The sequence below is a fragment of the Paralichthys olivaceus genome, chromosome 22, assembly GCF_024713975.1.
Source record: "Paralichthys olivaceus isolate ysfri-2021 chromosome 22, ASM2471397v2, whole genome shotgun sequence".
In the NCBI taxonomy this organism is placed as follows: Eukaryota; Metazoa; Chordata; class Actinopteri; order Pleuronectiformes; family Paralichthyidae; genus Paralichthys; species Paralichthys olivaceus.
The window spans coordinates 6,027,701-6,045,358 of NC_091114.1; the positions used below are offsets into that span (position 1 = coordinate 6,027,701).

A 17,658-nucleotide genomic window follows, 5' to 3' on the forward strand; every position below is an offset into this window, starting at 1 on the left:
CGTTTTTGTGCACAGTTGCTTATTGGGCTGAAAAACCTCAAAATGTCCATTCATTTGCATCCTCTTGCACTTTCAAGTGGTCAAACAACATATGTCCCATCCACTAACATGGAGGAGGTGCGATCTATGACCTATACTGCAGCTAATGACCAGGGGGCGATCAAGATGCTTTGTCTTCACTTTTAGGGAGCTGTAATGTCGTACATCTTTATCGTCGCTATGGTTTTATTTGAGACAAATGTACGCACAATGTAAGTGTGTTATGTATATATATATATATATATATATATATATATATTATATATTCATGTTTTAAGTTATGTCATGCCTGTGTTTAGTTCATGTCTAGTCATATGTGTTTTGAGCACTCGGTGTTAAGTTAAACTTCACTCCTGTCTAGTCTCGTTGTGCACTTCCTGTTTTATTTTGGCACTCACCTTTTCCCTCTCATTTCAGACCCTGACTTCCTCCCTTTGTGTGATTTTTCCCGCCTTGGTGATCATCTTCCCCGCCCCTGATTGGTTTCACCTGTTTCCTCCTTCCTCATGTATAAATAGCCCTCGTCTCCCTTTGTCCTGTGCCAGTTGGTCTTGTTCTGTCCTTATGTGTGTCACTGCCAAGTCAAGTTTGTGTGCTTATTCATGTTTACTATCTTTTGTCTGATTCATGGTTTTGCTAGTGTTTGGTTTTGTTACTTTTTGATCCTCCTTGAGAGCGCCTTTCGTTTATGCACCTTTTTGACCTAAAAATAGACCTTTTTGTTGTATTCACTACCTGCCTTAGTCGTGCATTTGAGTCCGCCAGGATTCGTGTCTGAGGTCGTTACAAAGAGAGTATACTGTGTACACGTGTGCTACACGTATATGTACAGACTGAAGTTTCCAATTTGAGACACAGCAATTTTCTACCCTCTATTGGTTTTGTATACAAGATAACAGTCTGACACGATTTCAGAATGTTACCAATATTCATCTGCACCATCTATGCTACATTCAAATGAACATGAGAAACATCTTGAGGTCGTTTGGCAAACACCCTAGAAGCTAAATAGGCAATGTGAGGTGCACAGGGCACAATGGGCCTGTGGTGAACTACACAGAGAGAATTACTAGCAATAAAACAATGTCTCCTACATCAAGAGGAAGATTGTTGAAGAAACTCAAAAGTTCTAATGATTCAGGTGAACTTGAAAAGGGTCAGTGGGCGTGATGTTGAATTTGGCGTCGGAGAAGATGGCCAAGGTTCCCACGGTGGTGAAGATGACAAAGAGCCAGAGAAACATGCGGTCCACCACCATAGCCACATACTGCCAGTCCTCCTTCAGCTGGACAAGGCCATCAGATGGTAGAGATGGTGATAGGATGGATGGGCAGACATAAGCATAAGAAGGGGGATAAAAGAAATTATGGCCTGTGAGAAACAAAGTTACCCAAAATCAAGTTTTTTTAATTAAAGTTATGAGACATCAAAAACGACACTTACAGCCTCATAGTCTTTCTCAGCCTGTAGAGCCTCTGCGATATATGTGATGGCTTCTATGGCTGACTTCAGCTCATCTGGTAATGAAAGATAGGTACTGGGGCCGTTGATAAATTTTCTCAGGTCCGTGTACATGCCCTCCGGCTGAAACCTGCACGTCACAAAATGCACAAAACATCATATGGTCGATAAATATAACATTGGTTCAGGAGCAGTAGAGCGAGTCCACATGCAGTGTCAACACCTGAGCGGAACAAATGCACACGGGCCTGTGGAATGTGGCAACGTGCAAGCAGGCGTCAGTCCGCGCTAATTAAAAGCTGTAAAATCGTGAAGTGTGCACGAGCCAGGCTGCATGTCTCCTCTGCACTCCTCTGTCATTCAGGGAGGAATAAAAGAGAGAAGGTCAGAGGAGCTCCCGGGGCTCGCTGTACCGGCGTGGGAGTCACCGCTCTGCTTCTGCTGACTGCGCTGTTCTGGCTGAGAAACCCTGTGTGTGTGTGTCTGTGTGAAAGTGTGCATGTTGCTGTGTTTACTTGTTGACTTCCGTTACCAACTGTCAGCTACAATTGGGTGCCAGGGGTCGTGGGAGGTGATGGTGGGGGGGTGGCTGTGAAGAAAGTTGCTTCCTATCTTTGTCACTCGCAGGTTTTGCTTTTACACCAGAGTTAGCAGCTGTTTTTGTGTTTTTAAATTAAGGTAAACCTGCTAAAAAAAGGCAAAATGATTGTGTTAACATTGGTGTCCAGCACTGCCGATGGGAACCAGTGCTGATTAAAACCTGCGTCCACTGCAGAGTCAGTTGACCTGGTATTGTCAATGGAATCCATTATCATTGCATAAAAAAAGCCAGATGTGACTTGTTTTTTTTGACCGGTGGAAAAGACTGTGCAGGCAACACATTGCTGGAAACATGAAGCTTTAGGCTGGCGGTGAGGCCGACAGAGCATTAGCTTTAGTCTGAGATGTCATTGTTACTGTGAGGCAAAGAATATTGAAATAACCTTTAACAATTGGTCATATCAGACCAGGAAAAGCCACATCAACAAAACCCCTGAATGTGATATGTGATAGTAGATTAAACTTTTCATTTCAAAGAAGAGTATTTTAAAAAAGTAGTAGTGTTGCTTTAACACACAGCGACTGAAGAAACTCAAAGCATTGCTCATCAGTGATTTATGCTCTGATTTTCCCTGCTGCATTTCCATGCATAGCAGTGCGGCATGTCCTTGAGCAATGACACATGGATTTCCATTGGCTGCGTCTAACGCTCCTCTAACATTAAGTAGCGATACAGCACGACTCAGTCAGCGGGACATCACAGATAAAATGTCTGGTAGAGAAATGACTTTGTCTCAGGAGCAGAGGAATATTCTAGTCTCACTTTGAGGTGTGTGCCATCACATCTGTTGGATATAATATGGTCCTGGATCGAAATGGATCTGGGAATTATTGCAACCGACACTATTTAGTGTCCTCTGCAGAATACTTTTCTCTGTTTAATGTATACCAATTACATTATTCCATATGTATGTCTCTTACTGTGACCTTCTTCTATTTCATATATATATATATATATATATAAAGTATGAATATTTCTGTATGAAAAATATTTCTTTGTGTGTCAATTACGTACTAATCTCTGCATTTTTTAAAATTTCTTTTTTATTGTATTGCCTATTTAATTCTATTTTCATACTTTCATGTGTTCTCTTGTCTACCTCATTCTGTCTTCTGTAACGAGTGAATTTCCCTGACATGGGATAAATAAAGTTTCTGATTTAATTGCTACGATCAGATCTAAACAGCATTATCTGTTCAGTCTAAAGGGAAAGTTAGTCCACCTGGTGATTGCATTCATCGGTTATTGTGCTCTTAAAAAAATTATGATACAAAAGGAGTAAAAATCTCCAAACAGTCACAGATGAACAGCATTTCGAGCAGTAAAACCTTTTAACAAAGTTTGTAAAAAGTTATCTGCACTTCGTCCTTTGTCAAAGCAGATGTAAGTGAATCCTCTTGCAGAACAGCTGCACTCTGCTTATGAAACACCTCGAGTATGAAACACCTCTAACACATGCACTTTTTAAAAGTTGGGACATAAGTGAAGTTTGGATGAAATGCAGGTCAGGCAGCTCGACACAAGAGGGCAGTGTGGCACCATGTCTGCAAGGGACCATGAAGGGACCCATGCAGGGGACTGCTTGGTATGCAGGGGTGGGGGCTGCCATCGTTGCTGCTCGTGCAAGTGTGGCAGGTGAGGAGGCTGTGACCTGAGAGAGGTGGAACCTCATCATAAAGAGAGAAGGAAATAAGAGAGGGGGGGGAGGGAGAGACACAATTTGGCCTCTTAACCCATCCTCCCCTTTCTCTCCTGCCTGGCTCAAAGTAACACTTCATCAGCGAGAAGTAAATGACTGTTCAGGAGACTAATTCAACTAAAACTGGCTGCGTCTGGTGCCAAGACATGCACTAAACCCAATTAAGGAGGTGTGTGTGTGTGTGTGGACTCAGGAGAGAATCTGCTGTCTCATCAAACTGCTCTAATAGAGGCCCTCCCCCTCCCTTCCTCTGTCACCTGTTCTTTCACCTGGACACACAGCGTCCCGCTCTATTGTGTCAGAGTTGATTTGCGCAGGTCATTATTATTTTAGCAACGATTCTCTGCCGCCTCCCATCTCCCCCCCTGGACGCACTTCAGTTCTCGCAGGAGGTGACGGATGGAGAGGTGGGGACAGCGACGCACGCCGTGAGGGAGATTTTTTGGCGGTGTATCAATAGAGCAGGGGGGGGGGGGGGGGGGGGGCAAGCTCGTTGAGGATGTCACAGAGCAGACGACTTCCTGCGAGGACCAAAGTCTACCTGCATGCCAAGGTCATCTGTTTCCTTGTGTCTAGCGCATGGAGACCACAGTTAGACTGATGGGACAGTTTGTCACCGATTTGTGTGCCAGCATTGGCCCACATCCAGCTCCTCACAGATCCAGCTCCCTACTCAACAGCTTCAGGGACAGCGCTCTGTAAAACCTTTAATGAAACTCATCAGTCTGGGTTTCACTGGGGGTGTTTGGGAATTCAAGTCTAAATACCCCTTTTAGGTGTTTTTCTATGCACCCAAGCAAAAAAACGTCCGCACTCTATAGTTCTGTTCATGCATGATGTTCATAGACTGTGTATAAAGATGGCTGACACCTCTCAGTTTTCCCATACTATTCAGAAATGAAGCCAAAAGATAGAAACGCTGCCTTCTTATGCATCCTGAGCCACAGTCTGTGCAGTAGTGACTGAGGTTGGAGACGCGGCATCAATGTCGCGCTGTCACGTCCGCTTTTCAGCCTCTGTCTGAAACACTCTCACCCAAATAGCACAGGGGTCCAGCCACCAGGGGACGATCAAGGCACATCAGCACAACTTTATATACAGTCTCTGAATTTCACACCAAAGGTCAGAAAGTGAACCTCCAGCTTTTATGTCTCATATGACTTGTTCCCTGATCAATTCCTGGCTTGCACCCACGTTTTGGCAGCTAGTGCAGCTTTTACTGCGATCTAATAAAAAGTGACACTGTGATATTTACATACAGCGAGCGTAATATTTGACTGTGACTTTTAGGAATGCGTGCAAGTGTGTTTGCTCGACACATTTAAAGGCACCGCTCGGATGTCTGAGCACATCGCCTCAGCTTCTCATTCTGCAACAGATGAGAAGTGAGATACGGGGACGGGAAAAAAAAGTTGAGTAAATGCACGGTATTAATTCTGTCTCTTCATATTTGAGGCAACTGCTCTGCCCGGTGATTTTTATGGAGAGTTGACTATTAACAGGAAAAATGCAAGCTGTGGGGAAAACAGAAGGTGCTCAGGCAGCTGACTTCAAAGATAACCTGCTACATGGACTTATACATGAAATTCAATGAATACTAAACACAGGACATGAAAGATTAACTAATGTATTTCACTTTAAAGTGCTATCTATGGAAACACATTGGCAGTTTATTTTTAATGTGTTTTTAATCCCTTAGATATTATTCCTTTCAGAAACTGTGGTAAGATCTGGATTATTGTCATGGGAATACCATCGAAACACAAAACACAGTAGGAGGCTAGTATTAGTTACACATGCACATATAAAAATATCCACATATGTACACACACAAATATGAGAGGCCGTATGGGAGAAAACCATCATACTCTCTCAGAAACACTACTATACTCTTTTATGTGTGGAGCTCCTGCGTATTCTGGGGTAAATGTTCTGCAAATCCAGAAATAGTTTGAGTTCAGCTCTGAGATAAGTCAGAGGCTGAGCTAACACTGGCACAGTCTGTACTGCAAAACCATAAAATCACACAACACACAAGGCAAATATGTTTTCTATCATCCCAAAAAATCTGCAGGCATTCAATTACTGGGGCTAACATGCACACTCACATGCACGAGCACAAATACATACACCTTGAGGATGCCCTGGCTCACCTGTGGGGCTTAGGGAACAAGATGGATGAGTCTGGTTTGCGGATGAAGTATTCATCGGCCACTTTGCTGATGGCGACCTTGGGTTTCTCTCGGCGGGGCAGGGTCTCCAGACAAAGGGGGGTCTCCACTTTGGGACGCAGCATGCAAAGGTAAGGAGGAAGCATGTGGATGAAGATCTAGGAGGAGAGCAAAGGAGTTAGATCCACAATTTACAGTTCAGCCAAAAAAAGACAAAACAAATACCCATTCAAACGCACTGTATTGGGTTACTGTACCAATAAACCACATTAGTAAACAGAAGGTTATTTAACTGTACTTTCCGCTCTCAGTCGATAGCTTGTTGGCTCGCTCCGACCTCCCAAATCCATCGTCTCTCCTGGTATTAAAAATCCATTTGTTTGGCTCCTCGTTTTATGATTTATGGGAAAGCTGAGATTTACTCGCCTCATATTTGCCTATTAGGGTGAGAAATGACTCAAAATGTGGAATTTAGCTGTGAGATAACCTTTGAGAACAGTTGCTGCTGAATGCTGTGGGCGGGGAAACCAAATGGGTAATGCCCTCCAATTCCTCAACGTCTAATCTCAAAGTGTCCTTGAGCAAAGATCATAAACTCCGGATGCTCTAGTGGGGCTCCTCAGTGAAGAGTGTTGTACTGTGAGATGTGTGCGATTAAAACTGAAATAAATGTTTCTTAAATCCTCCGATTTTGTCTTTGTACAACCATCAGCTGGAATCCCTTGGATGTCAGACTTTCAAAAGGAGACTTGAAGATAAAACTGGACCAAATATCAGACTTGATCAATATCACGATGCTGTAAAATGGCTTCTTAATCTGCACTTTGAAGTGCTTTGATATCTATCTTTGGAAATAACTCTTGGCTTGCCTCTATTGACACATATATATCAATAATATCCCACTGGCAAGGAAAACGCTGTAGCTGCAATAGTGAATGTAACAAGAGGCTTGAAAATTAAATGTGGCTTTTATAGTGATTTTTCTTAATTCAGAAGTAATGGCACTGAGTCAAGTAGTCTCTTATGAAATCACGTTTAAATTCAACAGATCTGGATTTTAATGTGGCGGTTCATTCATTCAGATAGTTAATACACCTCAGATCCCATCCAACCACCACCAGTGTGAGGAGTTCCCTACACTACGCACAGCATCACCCCCTTTCAACCTTGATGACATCACGAGGGGGCCTAATAAGCACCAAATGGACTCTCACGTTCTGTGCACAAATCTCTCCTTCCCACGCCGACGCCGGACATCTGGAGAGTAGGAGCGCTAAGAGGCTGAACCTATAATGCTCCTGTCACCGTCAATCCAGCGCTGATCCCCCTTCACTTCACTTAAACCATTAAACCTATGTGAATCAGCCGTATGAGTCAGAGCCTTGTCACAGTGAACGTTACAGAACCAAAGTGTAGAGCTGCTGTAATTAGCTTCACATAATGTGCAGTGAGGGCAGCAGCCAGTGATGGAGGTTAATGGTGCAACATGACATTCAGGGCGTTCAGGACTGTGTGGACTTCATTCAGTGGAATGCCCGATCCTTAACTACTATAGCATACTACCAATTTAACACTCAGAATTAGCAATACATGAATTGTTCAGGCCAAAAATTAATGTCAATGACACCACAGTTACCATAGACCGTACAAAAGAATGGACAGATTCAGTTAAATTAACTAACTAATTAATTAAAATTGTCTATACTCTGCATAAGTATTTGGTTAGACGGTTGCATTGTGTGTAACAGACTTATTTCTATTTGTACCTAAAGGCAGCATAAATTAGTCTTTTATCAAGATATACTAAATCATCCAATATGCCACAGAGCTTGGTTACACACCAGGAACCCAACAAACACACATAGAATCAAACCAAATCGTTCCACCTCACCCTTCGGACCCACATGGGCATCAGGTGGGTGTTGGGGGAGCGGTGATGCAGGTTGAGGACGACCACACCGAGGATTACGGAGAAGGTGACGAGGATCATGGTGAACATGATGTAGTTGACGATGATGGGGACGCCCAGGGACGTCTCAGGGATCTTATCAGCCAGCAGCAGCAGGAAGACAGTGAGGGTCAGCAGCACGTTGATGGACAGACCCATCTTTTCACCTGGTCAGGACAAAAAAAGAAAGGAGAGTTTCATCTGGACAAAATTTATTTTCCCCCTGTGTGGGAGATAGAATTCAGCAGGATCTGGCCCATGCAATGAAAATCTTCTGCCATGTCACATGAAGATGACTGGACATCGATAGACTAATAGGGCCTAGCATGCTCCCTCAGTGAGTAACTGTCCGCCACTGACTCCATCACACTGTATCACCGGAAAGTTCAACATGTTCGAATTCTTCCTCGGCTGACAAGTTAATCCAAGAAAGTGCAGCGCATAAAATTATTGATCAGCAGCCAAAAAAACCCTATTGGATTATTACTACTTAAATGTCCTTGACTTGTCTGTGTATCAGGGATGAGGATCATACTTTATGATCAGGCACACATGTCTACAGATTGTGCAGGAGAGCCAACCTTGAGCTGTCCCAGCAGAAACCCCGAAAAGATGGGAAGAATTAAACCACAGAGACTGGAGACGACTTTAAAGAACCGACGCCACCTACAGCTAAAGGGTTCCACTTGTCCTTGTGTCATGCACTTAAATGAGCCATTTAACATGAAAATGCTATATGGCAAATCTGAACTGAGACTAAAGGAAGACAGAGGGATACCAGGGATTCGCTGCTAAATCCACCCTGAGAATATCAGAGAATGAAGGGATGATGTGTTTCTCCTTCCGAAGAGCAATCACGCCTGTGTCAAACGCTGAAGAAAAAACTGCAAGTGGCTCCAGATTTAAAGGAGAGATGAACTGCGCCGACACAAGAAGACAGGAGGATTTGGAACAGAGGCAGTTGTGTCAAGGCTGATAACTGATGAGGACCCGATTGAGGCCGACACAAGGATAGTTCCAACAGAGTCTTTAATCTAGGTTACGAGTTTTGGTATCGGTAGGAAGTCTGAAGTCTGGTGCAGGTAGTGGTTCCCCACGGATTTTTTACACCGTGATCAGGCGATTACCACGAGTGTGAGGGACAGAGTAACACAAACTCACTGCAGCTTTTATTTACTGCATTGGACTCTGGTCGGGTTCAGACAGAAAAAGCAGAATGTCTTTTTGGCTTGGATCGAACTGGGTTCAGATGGGTTTGGACAGAAAAAGCATCCCAAGGCCGCTCAGTTTTTTACAACTGATGTCCACTGAGGCGTTTCACCTCCTCCAGCGTGATGTGTCATTCTGTAGCAGGATGACACAGCAGAGCAGGAGGATCAGTCAGACTCAGCTCCTGTTCCTCTGTGTGTTTTTTTTTATTGAATGTAGTTTGAGGTTCAAAAGATCGCATTTTTAAATTTTTGTCACTTGTTAGAAGCGTCATCACCAGCTTCACTCAGGCACATCCAAGGTTGCTACTTTCACTACCATGGGAGGTGCACAGACCTAAACACTGACGACTTGATGAATCAATGTAAACCAGATTGTTGGAGAAAGTATATTGAAAGCATGGAGGTACAGTGAGCAGAGCTGATTACTCTCAGTAGTCGGTGGGCTGATTTCTACCGTTTTAATTTTCGAGGTTATCGATTCAGCTGAGTGCCAGGAAGCAGCTATCTAATCTGAAATGAAATCCCTTCTGTTCCAGCGATTGCACCAGTGTGTGACTGCCCAATTTAAACAGACCACACAAGCACGATCAGGAGAGCGGTTAAACTGCAGAATTACTGTCCAGATCACCATAGTGACGCTGCCAGGCGTTCAGTCATCTTTACCTCAGGCCCTTAACAAATCGGCTTGTGTCGTCGTACCTGCATCAGGTGGCAGGTAGAAGTTAAAGATGGCGATGATGGTGATGAGGATGCAGGGGAGGATGATGTTCAGGACGTAGTACAGAGGCTTCCTCTCGATGATCAGGTAGAAGACCATGTCCTCGTACATGTCGTCACTCACCACCTTCCTTGCCGGCTTGTGCTTGATGTGCCATTCGCCACCCTCTGGGGGAACATTTCAAAACCCCGCTTTTACTGGACAGAGCAACAAATCTGTATACCCCAGGGGGCGTCCCGAACAAAAGTGAGGAAAAACACTCTGGTGACTGATGACAAGCAAAATCAAGGGGGAAAACAGAATAAAGAAAATTAAAAACATGGAAGAACTGATTCAGCATTTACTGTTGTCTACTGTGCATACAAATATAACTTACTTTTTGCTCTAAACTGAGAATGATGAACACAGAACTGTTGCAATCAACTGAAAGTTGAATATATTCATTAATTTAGAAATGTTGTCAGTGTGTCATCACACCTTTCCCTTCATTTCAAAGAGCTCACTATCCCCTTAATTCCTCCATCCATCCATCCATCCATCTTCTCACCACTGTAGCTCTCGTCCAGTAGGATCTCCCGTATCTCTTTGCCCTTTGAGTCCAGCGCGTATTGCAAATCAATCTCCGTCGAGTCATACGTGTAAGAGCGGAACTGCATCGTGCAGTTCTGCCAGTCGAAAGGGAACAATGTCACCTGGACGGAGAGACAGGGACGTGAGAATAAACACATTAGGGGAACAATTTTAGGAGGAATTGAATGAAAAGCAAAGGAGGGTGCGTGTGTGCGTGTGTGTGTGTTCACCTCAACTCCACAGGAGCTGCAGTACAGTGCAGGAGGGGTCCAGGTTACTCTGCCGTTACTGTAAGCCTGGACGTGGACGTGCAAGGCCACATCAAACACGCCGTCATTACTGTGAGAGTAAAGCAAAACTGATTAAAAGCTTTGAATCCTTCAATCGATGGTTTTGCGTCTGTATCTTCACTCCATGTTGCGCATAAAACTTTTCTTGGGATCTTTATCTCCACACACACTGAAATCGGAGCAGCATCACGTCCCAGTCCACCACTTGTGTTCTGCGCTACATGAGGTTGCTGCTCCTTTCTCGACCTCACTGAAGCTGCACATGTACAACAAGCGCAAACATTGGACAGTCATCAATATTGCATCAAAGAAACAAGACGTAATCGCCGTCTGGCAGGAGATGTAGCCTCATACGAGCAAAAAGAGTTTGCAACAGTTTACCATAAGACTGTTTAACTCTCAGTGAGCACAATAAGCTCCCTTTCCTTTAATACCACTATTTATTAAACCTACTATAAGGTTTTTCGAAAACATTTTCTTTTAACTCAGTTGATCACACTTTATGATTATTGTTCCTATCTTTAAAAGGCCTTCTCTTAACTGTTTGTATGATGCTGAGAAACACATGGGGGGGGTTTAAGTTTTAATTGGCCATTGGATGATCACTGTTCCTCCTCTACACTCTCACCGAGTACATCAACATTTGGCTGCAGTCCCGTTCTGAGAGACCTCCCATTAAAACATTTTAATCGATGCTGGATGATAAAAGGGAGGAACTCCATACATTTCACATGACACCTCAGAGTGCAGCACTACTGCACACAAAGCAGTTTTCCCTCACAACACAACACACAACAAAGACACAGAGTCAATTAGACGCAGATTAAGTCGTCTGTCGGGATGTTGTGTTTGGTTTTTATGGCTCTGGATGATTTAAAGGACGGAGAAGCTTGCGTCCTTCATGTAGGGCCCCACTGAAACCCTCGTCCCTGTGAAGAGGCTGCATCAGTGACAAGCATTGATCACACACACACACACGAAGAAGGTTTGACATGTTTGCATTTGTGTAAGTCGGTACTTGTGTATTGTGGAACGACTCCTGAGCTGAAGAACCTGAGCATCAGAGAGTTTTAGTGTCTCCATATTTTATTTAAGGGTGCGATGTCTCAGTGCTACAAGCTGGTCTGGTGAAATAGCAGCATGAAAAGCAGTGTCGTGGAGAAAAGTGCTGACGTAGCTGTGACCGGTGGACATCGAGGGTGATGGGCCGTTAAAGCTTCACTACACTTTTACAACTCAGTGCAAACGTGTCTCCCACATCACCTCAAAACCAAAACAATAAATAGTCATAAGAAGTGATTGTGACCTTGAGTAGAGGTGGGAATTAAAGCAGACAAACACGGATGGATCTCTGTGTATCGAGAGCAGTGGAACAAGCAGCACACATCTATACTGACTCACATTCCTATACATAACATTCTTAGCTTTTATATTAATTTATAGATATCCTACTACAAAGTATTAGAGCCACTTAAAGCAAGTATAAATCATAATATTACAAGAAGAAAATGAAGTCATAATTACTAGAATTACTAGAATAAAGTCAGAATTTCAGGCTTAGTGTAAAATGAGGATTGAAATTGCCTCTTTTTAAATTTCTCTATAAAAGGTTTTGGTTCAAGATCTTGGATCCAGAAGGAATAGAACTCAGATGAGCATGTGCTTTTTTACTCAAAAGATATTATAATCTATTCTTTTAATATTAGAACTTCTCTATCACTAAGTTACAACTTTATTCTTGTAAAAGTACAACTTTTTTCTCGTATAATTATGACTTTATCCTCATAATATTGCACCTTTTTCTCATTCATCTATGACTTTTTCGTACTATCAAGACTTTTTTGCATTAAATTATGATTTTATTCTCGTAATATTATAATTTTTAATCTCATGATTTATTTATTCTTGATATCTGAGATCTTTTTTCTTTATAATGACCCCATTCCACAACTTAACATCATATTTGAAAAAGTATCTCCTCTCAGTTCATACTGATGAATGTCCTCCTGATTTCTTACTTGTTGATGAGGACGATGTCAGGCAGCCAAACCCTCGCAGAGGGGATACGCAACACCTCAATCCCATCATGCTCTTTGGGTTTCCAGGACAACCGATGATCTGTCCATTCCTGTTTGGAAAATGAATAAGAATTATTATTATTTGATATTTATAAATGCAGGGATGTGGATATTATACAGGAGTATGGGCACCGGGCTGCACACGCAGAGAAGCTGATGTGAACAGACTTACCAGGTTCATGACAACAACCGTGCTCATCTCTTCATTCTTCATATTCTGGAGGGAAAACACAAGTATCCGTGTTATCGAAACTTCTTTACTGAACCAGAGCTGATGGCAGCACCACGGTCATGTTTCACATTCACCTGTAAATAAATCTGCTCTGTTTTTCTGACTAAACACGATCATTTTCAAACAGCTGAATATTCTCCTTGTGAAAACATATTATCTAATTAATTCCTAAAAATCATAATTCTGAGGTGAATTAAATACCCATTTGTACAGCACATTTCTCATTACAATAAATTCAGTGGCAGCTACAAGTGTCTGTTAAAATTACAACAGGCGCTAGAAGCTGCTAGTGGATTTATTGCTCTTTCAACTCTCATAAAGCACTTAGGGATCTTCTGTGCAGCGTGGTCATGTGAACTCAAACTCTGGGAGAAATTCCAATATATTTGTAATTATTCTCATAATAATTGTAGCTGCTCTGATTTTGATTTCTGCACTCTGACAAAACTCTGCCACACTTGAAGTAGGTACTGACCCACATGCAGATGCACACAGGGACTTGGTGTAAGGACTTGATTAAGAACTTGTGATTTTACTTACAATGCATTAGCAGGATCAAATGTTGCTTTTGTTGCTTGTTTAATATGTTTAATAGGAGGTATAAAAAATTAAACTGAAATATATAAAATATTCATATAATTTTTCATGTGTTCTTTGAAATGTCCCTTTACATTCACACTGCATGGTTCTGCTGGTGGAGATCTCCCTGCACATGGCGGGTTACGATGCAGACGCAGGTAGAACAGCTGATAGCAGAGACACTGGCTGGTAGGCGTGATTGTCCGGCTCGAAGGAGACCGGGGCTGCTATTTAAAACGTTGGGAGGAATGTCAGGGAGACAGCTGGGGCAGGGGCTGGGAGAGAGAGTGGGGGGGAGCAAGAGACGTCAGCTCATTCCACACACACATGCACACAAACACCAAATCTCATCACCGGCCTATTGCCCACTGATACTTCCTGTAACTGTGTGAATTTCCCTCCGGGCGGATGTTAATAATAACGCAGCGGTTATCCAAAGTGGGTCCGTTTTCAAGACCGTTGCTCTCGACAACTTAAGGACCGCACGTGACTTCCCCTCCAGAGTGAGAGTGACCTTGAGCGAGACATGTTCACTGTATGTTAATGTGGCACAGTGTGCACGCATTATGTGCATCTGTTAGATTTCATACTCAGGTTTTACATTCTTACACGCAGGCACAAACACTTTAGCTGTTGCGAGCGGCTAACACACAATTTCCAGGCATGGATGAATAGAAATACAGATCTTCCCATCAGGAGCATGACTCTATGTGCTATCTGACTCAGCAGGCCAGCAAGCATTGGATTTAGCACCATATGGCTCAGATGTTTTAAAGAACATTTGCAGGTCCTGTCGTGCGTGACTACAAGGATGTGGTTCTCAGCATGGGGAGCAAGCATTCTGCTCAAAACCCTCGTAGAGAGTTAGTCTGAGTCAGATTTTGATTTTTAAGCACTGATTTTCTTCAGAGGCAAAACTACATTTTCTGGCTGACGGCAGTGAAATGTGGAGTAAGAGAGCAGGGTGGGAAACAGACCCCCAGGAGATTCTGTGTTCTACTGCTACAGGAAACCCTTCAAGAAATCTTAATTTGAATCGTCAGTTAGAGTTTATGAATTTGATTTTCTTAAAAGTAAAATGAGCTGATTTTTTTCTTTATAAAGAAAAATTCAGCTCGGTTTTTCAGGATTAACAAAGTAGTCAAGTCTCTCTTTCATGAAAGCAAACATGTCCCCTCTGTTTAATCCATTTTTATTTTGGTTTGGGGTTTGAGACATTTGGAGATACTCGTGTCTTTCCTCTGTTGACATCGTACTTTTGTCACCAACCAGCACTGTGAGAGAGTTTCTTATGGGTTGGGCTATGCAGCAACTTTAAAACATCCCTTCAACTTCAAAACATGAGCAGAACCCTTTAGTGGTGTCATGATCATCAAAAGTCCTGGTCTCTGAAACGTGTCTGTTCATTGCCGTGCAGTTGTGGATCCTGAACGTTCTCATGAACAATGTTAGACTTCTGTCGCTCACCAGTCCAACGAAGGAGGACAGGATCATACCCACGCGGACCACCACCCTCTCTTCTGGGGTGGGTGCTGGCCGGACCTTGAGGTTGTAGTTGGTGAAGATCTTCTTTATCAGAACCTGCTCCATCTCCGAGGCGCCTGGGTGACACACGGAGAGAGTTTGGGTCACGACTTCAGGCATCAAGCTGACTCATCAGTTTGATTTGTTAACGGTGGATAATCAGAAACAAAGGGCTTTCAGTCTTTTATGTAAATGTCACTGTTTTTAAAATAAAATGAATTTCCCTTCTCATCTGTGCAAGCAGCTCATCGTGACACTTATTTGTGTTTTACTGTTAGCGGCTGATGCTGTAGTAATAATGACTACAGGGGCTGAGAACAGCTCTCGCCCCTGTCTATCATGAGTCAATAACAAAATATTCATTTGTGTAACCATGACAACTTGTTTAAATGTAAATCACATTTTTCCTGAGGCTTACCAACTTGTTTTTGTGCCCTAATGTCCCCGATGGACCTTCTCCACATCCTTAACTGTGTATTTGTTATTGTTTCTATTCTGAACACAACCTTTATGCCTGCAAACTGTCAGGATGTGTAAATCTGTGTCGTTGCCTGTTAGCAGTGACAGAAATCGCTGCCAAGTTTAACTTCTACTCCATTTTTATGCAAAAAGCTCCTGTTTTATTCGCAGCCGTTTCCTCCTCTGTGCTGGAAGGTCAGAGGCATTTATAATCAGCAGCTCCGGCGACGCAGCATTCATCACGTTTGGCACCGCCGTGGCCCCAGCAGGATCTGACCTGACAGGAATAAATGACAACGATCACCCGGCGTGGCACCCCCATTAGCTAGGCGCGGGGCTGCATGGCTGCTGATGGGCTGGAGTGGGAGGTGGTTGAGGGAGGCTAAAAATGTTCTTCTCTGGCTGGTTCTGACTTGGTAAATAAGTCAAACTCGTGTATGAGCCCAGTGAGATCAGATGAGGTTGGACATTGAAGGATCATGTTGCACAGAGGAAAATCGGAATGGTCGTTTGCGAGCTTTGGTTTTCTGTAGATACTCTGATAAAGGTCAGGGGAGGAATTTATAACCCCTCCTGAAAAGACACTTTAATGTGATCACAGCCGTTTTCCCCACATGATCACTTCAGAAATGTCAATACAACACAAAGACTTGACCAGACCTGCATTAAGCTGAGCCAACTGTCACTATTACACCTTTAACACAACAACAATCCAACAATATGTTTTTTGATGGCTTCCACTGGTTCGTGCTCATGGGTTTCTGGTGCCATCAACTAGGTGTGATATCATCCACAAAAGAAGTGTTACATGACTATTACAGCTCTGTTATAGGACCTGCGTATGTTGTGTCGACTTGTCGCTTACCTCCCAATGTGCCCAGGCTGCATAGGCAACATGTCAGCAGGAGCAGATCCGACCGTTTCATATTCCCCCCCTTCTTCAAAAACAGATCGTCACTGGGTTATTCCAACTTCTGCAACTTCTCCCTCTGTTTTCCAGTGGAAGTCGACAGTGTGAGTTTTGGTTTGGACTGTTGTTGTCTGTCAGTCAGGTCGGCCTGGCCAACTGCTGTCTGCTCCAATTACCTCCTGGAGGGAGGGTGTGTGTGTGTGTGTTACTGTCTCCCCCCCACCCCTCAGTGTGAGTCAGAGAGCGGCAGCCCCCCCTCATGGTTCTCTGTATCTGTAGCTGGAGTCCCTGTGTGGGTCCATGAGAAAAGGAGTAGAGATAACATTACTTCAATATTTCCGTGGAAAATAACATGGAGGGAAAAAAGACTGGTTTGATAAAAGGGTTCAGTCATTTTAGTTCAATACAACACAAGTCAAAACATGAAAAGCTTTGAGGTTGAGATATTTTACAGCTCCACAAATCGAATCTGACTCACCAAGAAGATATGTTTGTAAGTAATGTCCTCACCTCCTTTTCACGGCATCAAGTAAATTCAAACCAAACTTACTTGAGAGAATGAGCTCTTGAACATAGAATATCTGTATGATAACAAGTACCTACAATAACAGAAACAATCTCGGAGAAAAAAACTATCTGACATGTACTTTGAGAAGCGTGCCCACTAAACCAGGCCAGAATTGGAATAACCAGACAATAATTCCTGCTGATTCCTTTATTGCCTCATATGAATAGAACAAATTGAGATATTTCACATAGACTTGGTGTTCTTGTCCATTTTAGTTACGATATAAGATTTGCTTTTACATGAAGATTTACATGGCTGTCTTCCACATGCAACCATTGTCCTAACAGGACATTTCGAGGTGAAGCAGGGGCCACTACTCTCTTTGTAAATTACTTTTATTTTTCAACGCTAAGTTAAAAAAAGTTTGATCGCCAAACACTGCTGTATTTTCCGAAGGCCCCCGCTGTAAAACATCTCCATCCTCTCTTTTATATCCTGCGTTCTCATCTCTTTATGCCGCTCCGCTCTCGCAGACGTTTGTCGGCCGTCCACGCCGCATTAATTTATGATCCACTGTCACTGCCATTTGGCCCGCCGCCAATTTAATTACCATAGAAGCTAACTATTAAAAGCTAGCGGCCAGTGTCGAGTCACACATCA

At 43.1% G+C, this 17,658-nt stretch overlaps 1 protein-coding gene across 2 annotated transcripts; it reads right to left on the bottom strand.

The window, feature by feature from the left end:
- Window positions 1-265: 265 nt before the first annotated feature.
- On the bottom strand, window positions 266-16,688 carry chrnb1 (cholinergic receptor, nicotinic, beta 1 (muscle)). Of its 2 annotated transcripts, XM_069518475.1 has the most exons (12): window positions 16,446-16,688; window positions 15,540-15,857; window positions 15,065-15,198; window positions 12,959-13,003; window positions 12,727-12,836; window positions 10,649-10,757; window positions 10,396-10,540; window positions 9,830-10,015; window positions 7,863-8,086; window positions 5,954-6,129; window positions 1,483-1,630; window positions 266-1,324 (listed from the first exon to the last, which is right to left on the bottom strand). In XM_069518475.1, the coding sequence occupies exons 2-12, from the start codon at window positions 15,583-15,585 to the stop codon at window positions 1,169-1,171; spliced, it is 1,479 nt and encodes a 492-aa protein (XP_069374576.1). In that variant the 5' UTR covers window positions 15,586-15,857; window positions 16,446-16,688; the 3' UTR covers window positions 266-1,168. The 2 variants fall into 2 exon arrangements, with proteins under 2 accessions (XP_069374576.1, XP_019958845.2); XM_020103286.2 differs by lacking the exon at window positions 15,540-15,857 and having other exon boundaries at window positions 16,446-16,684.
- Window positions 16,689-17,658: the final 970 nt, after the last annotated feature.

Bases quoted from the DNA above. Each gene is read 5' to 3' on its own strand.
- chrnb1 (XM_020103286.2), bottom strand. From the start codon at position 16,506: ATGAAACGGTCGGATCTGCTCCTGCTGACATGTTGCCTATGCAGCCTG. The intron at 10,758-12,726 runs GTAAGAAATCAG...TTACTCTCACAG, and splicing joins GACATCGTCCTCATCAACAA to TAATGACGGCGTGTTTGATG. The intron at 10,541-10,648 runs GTGAACACACAC...CTCTCCGTCCAG, and splicing joins GCAGCTCCTGTGGAGTTGAG to GTGACATTGTTCCCTTTCGA.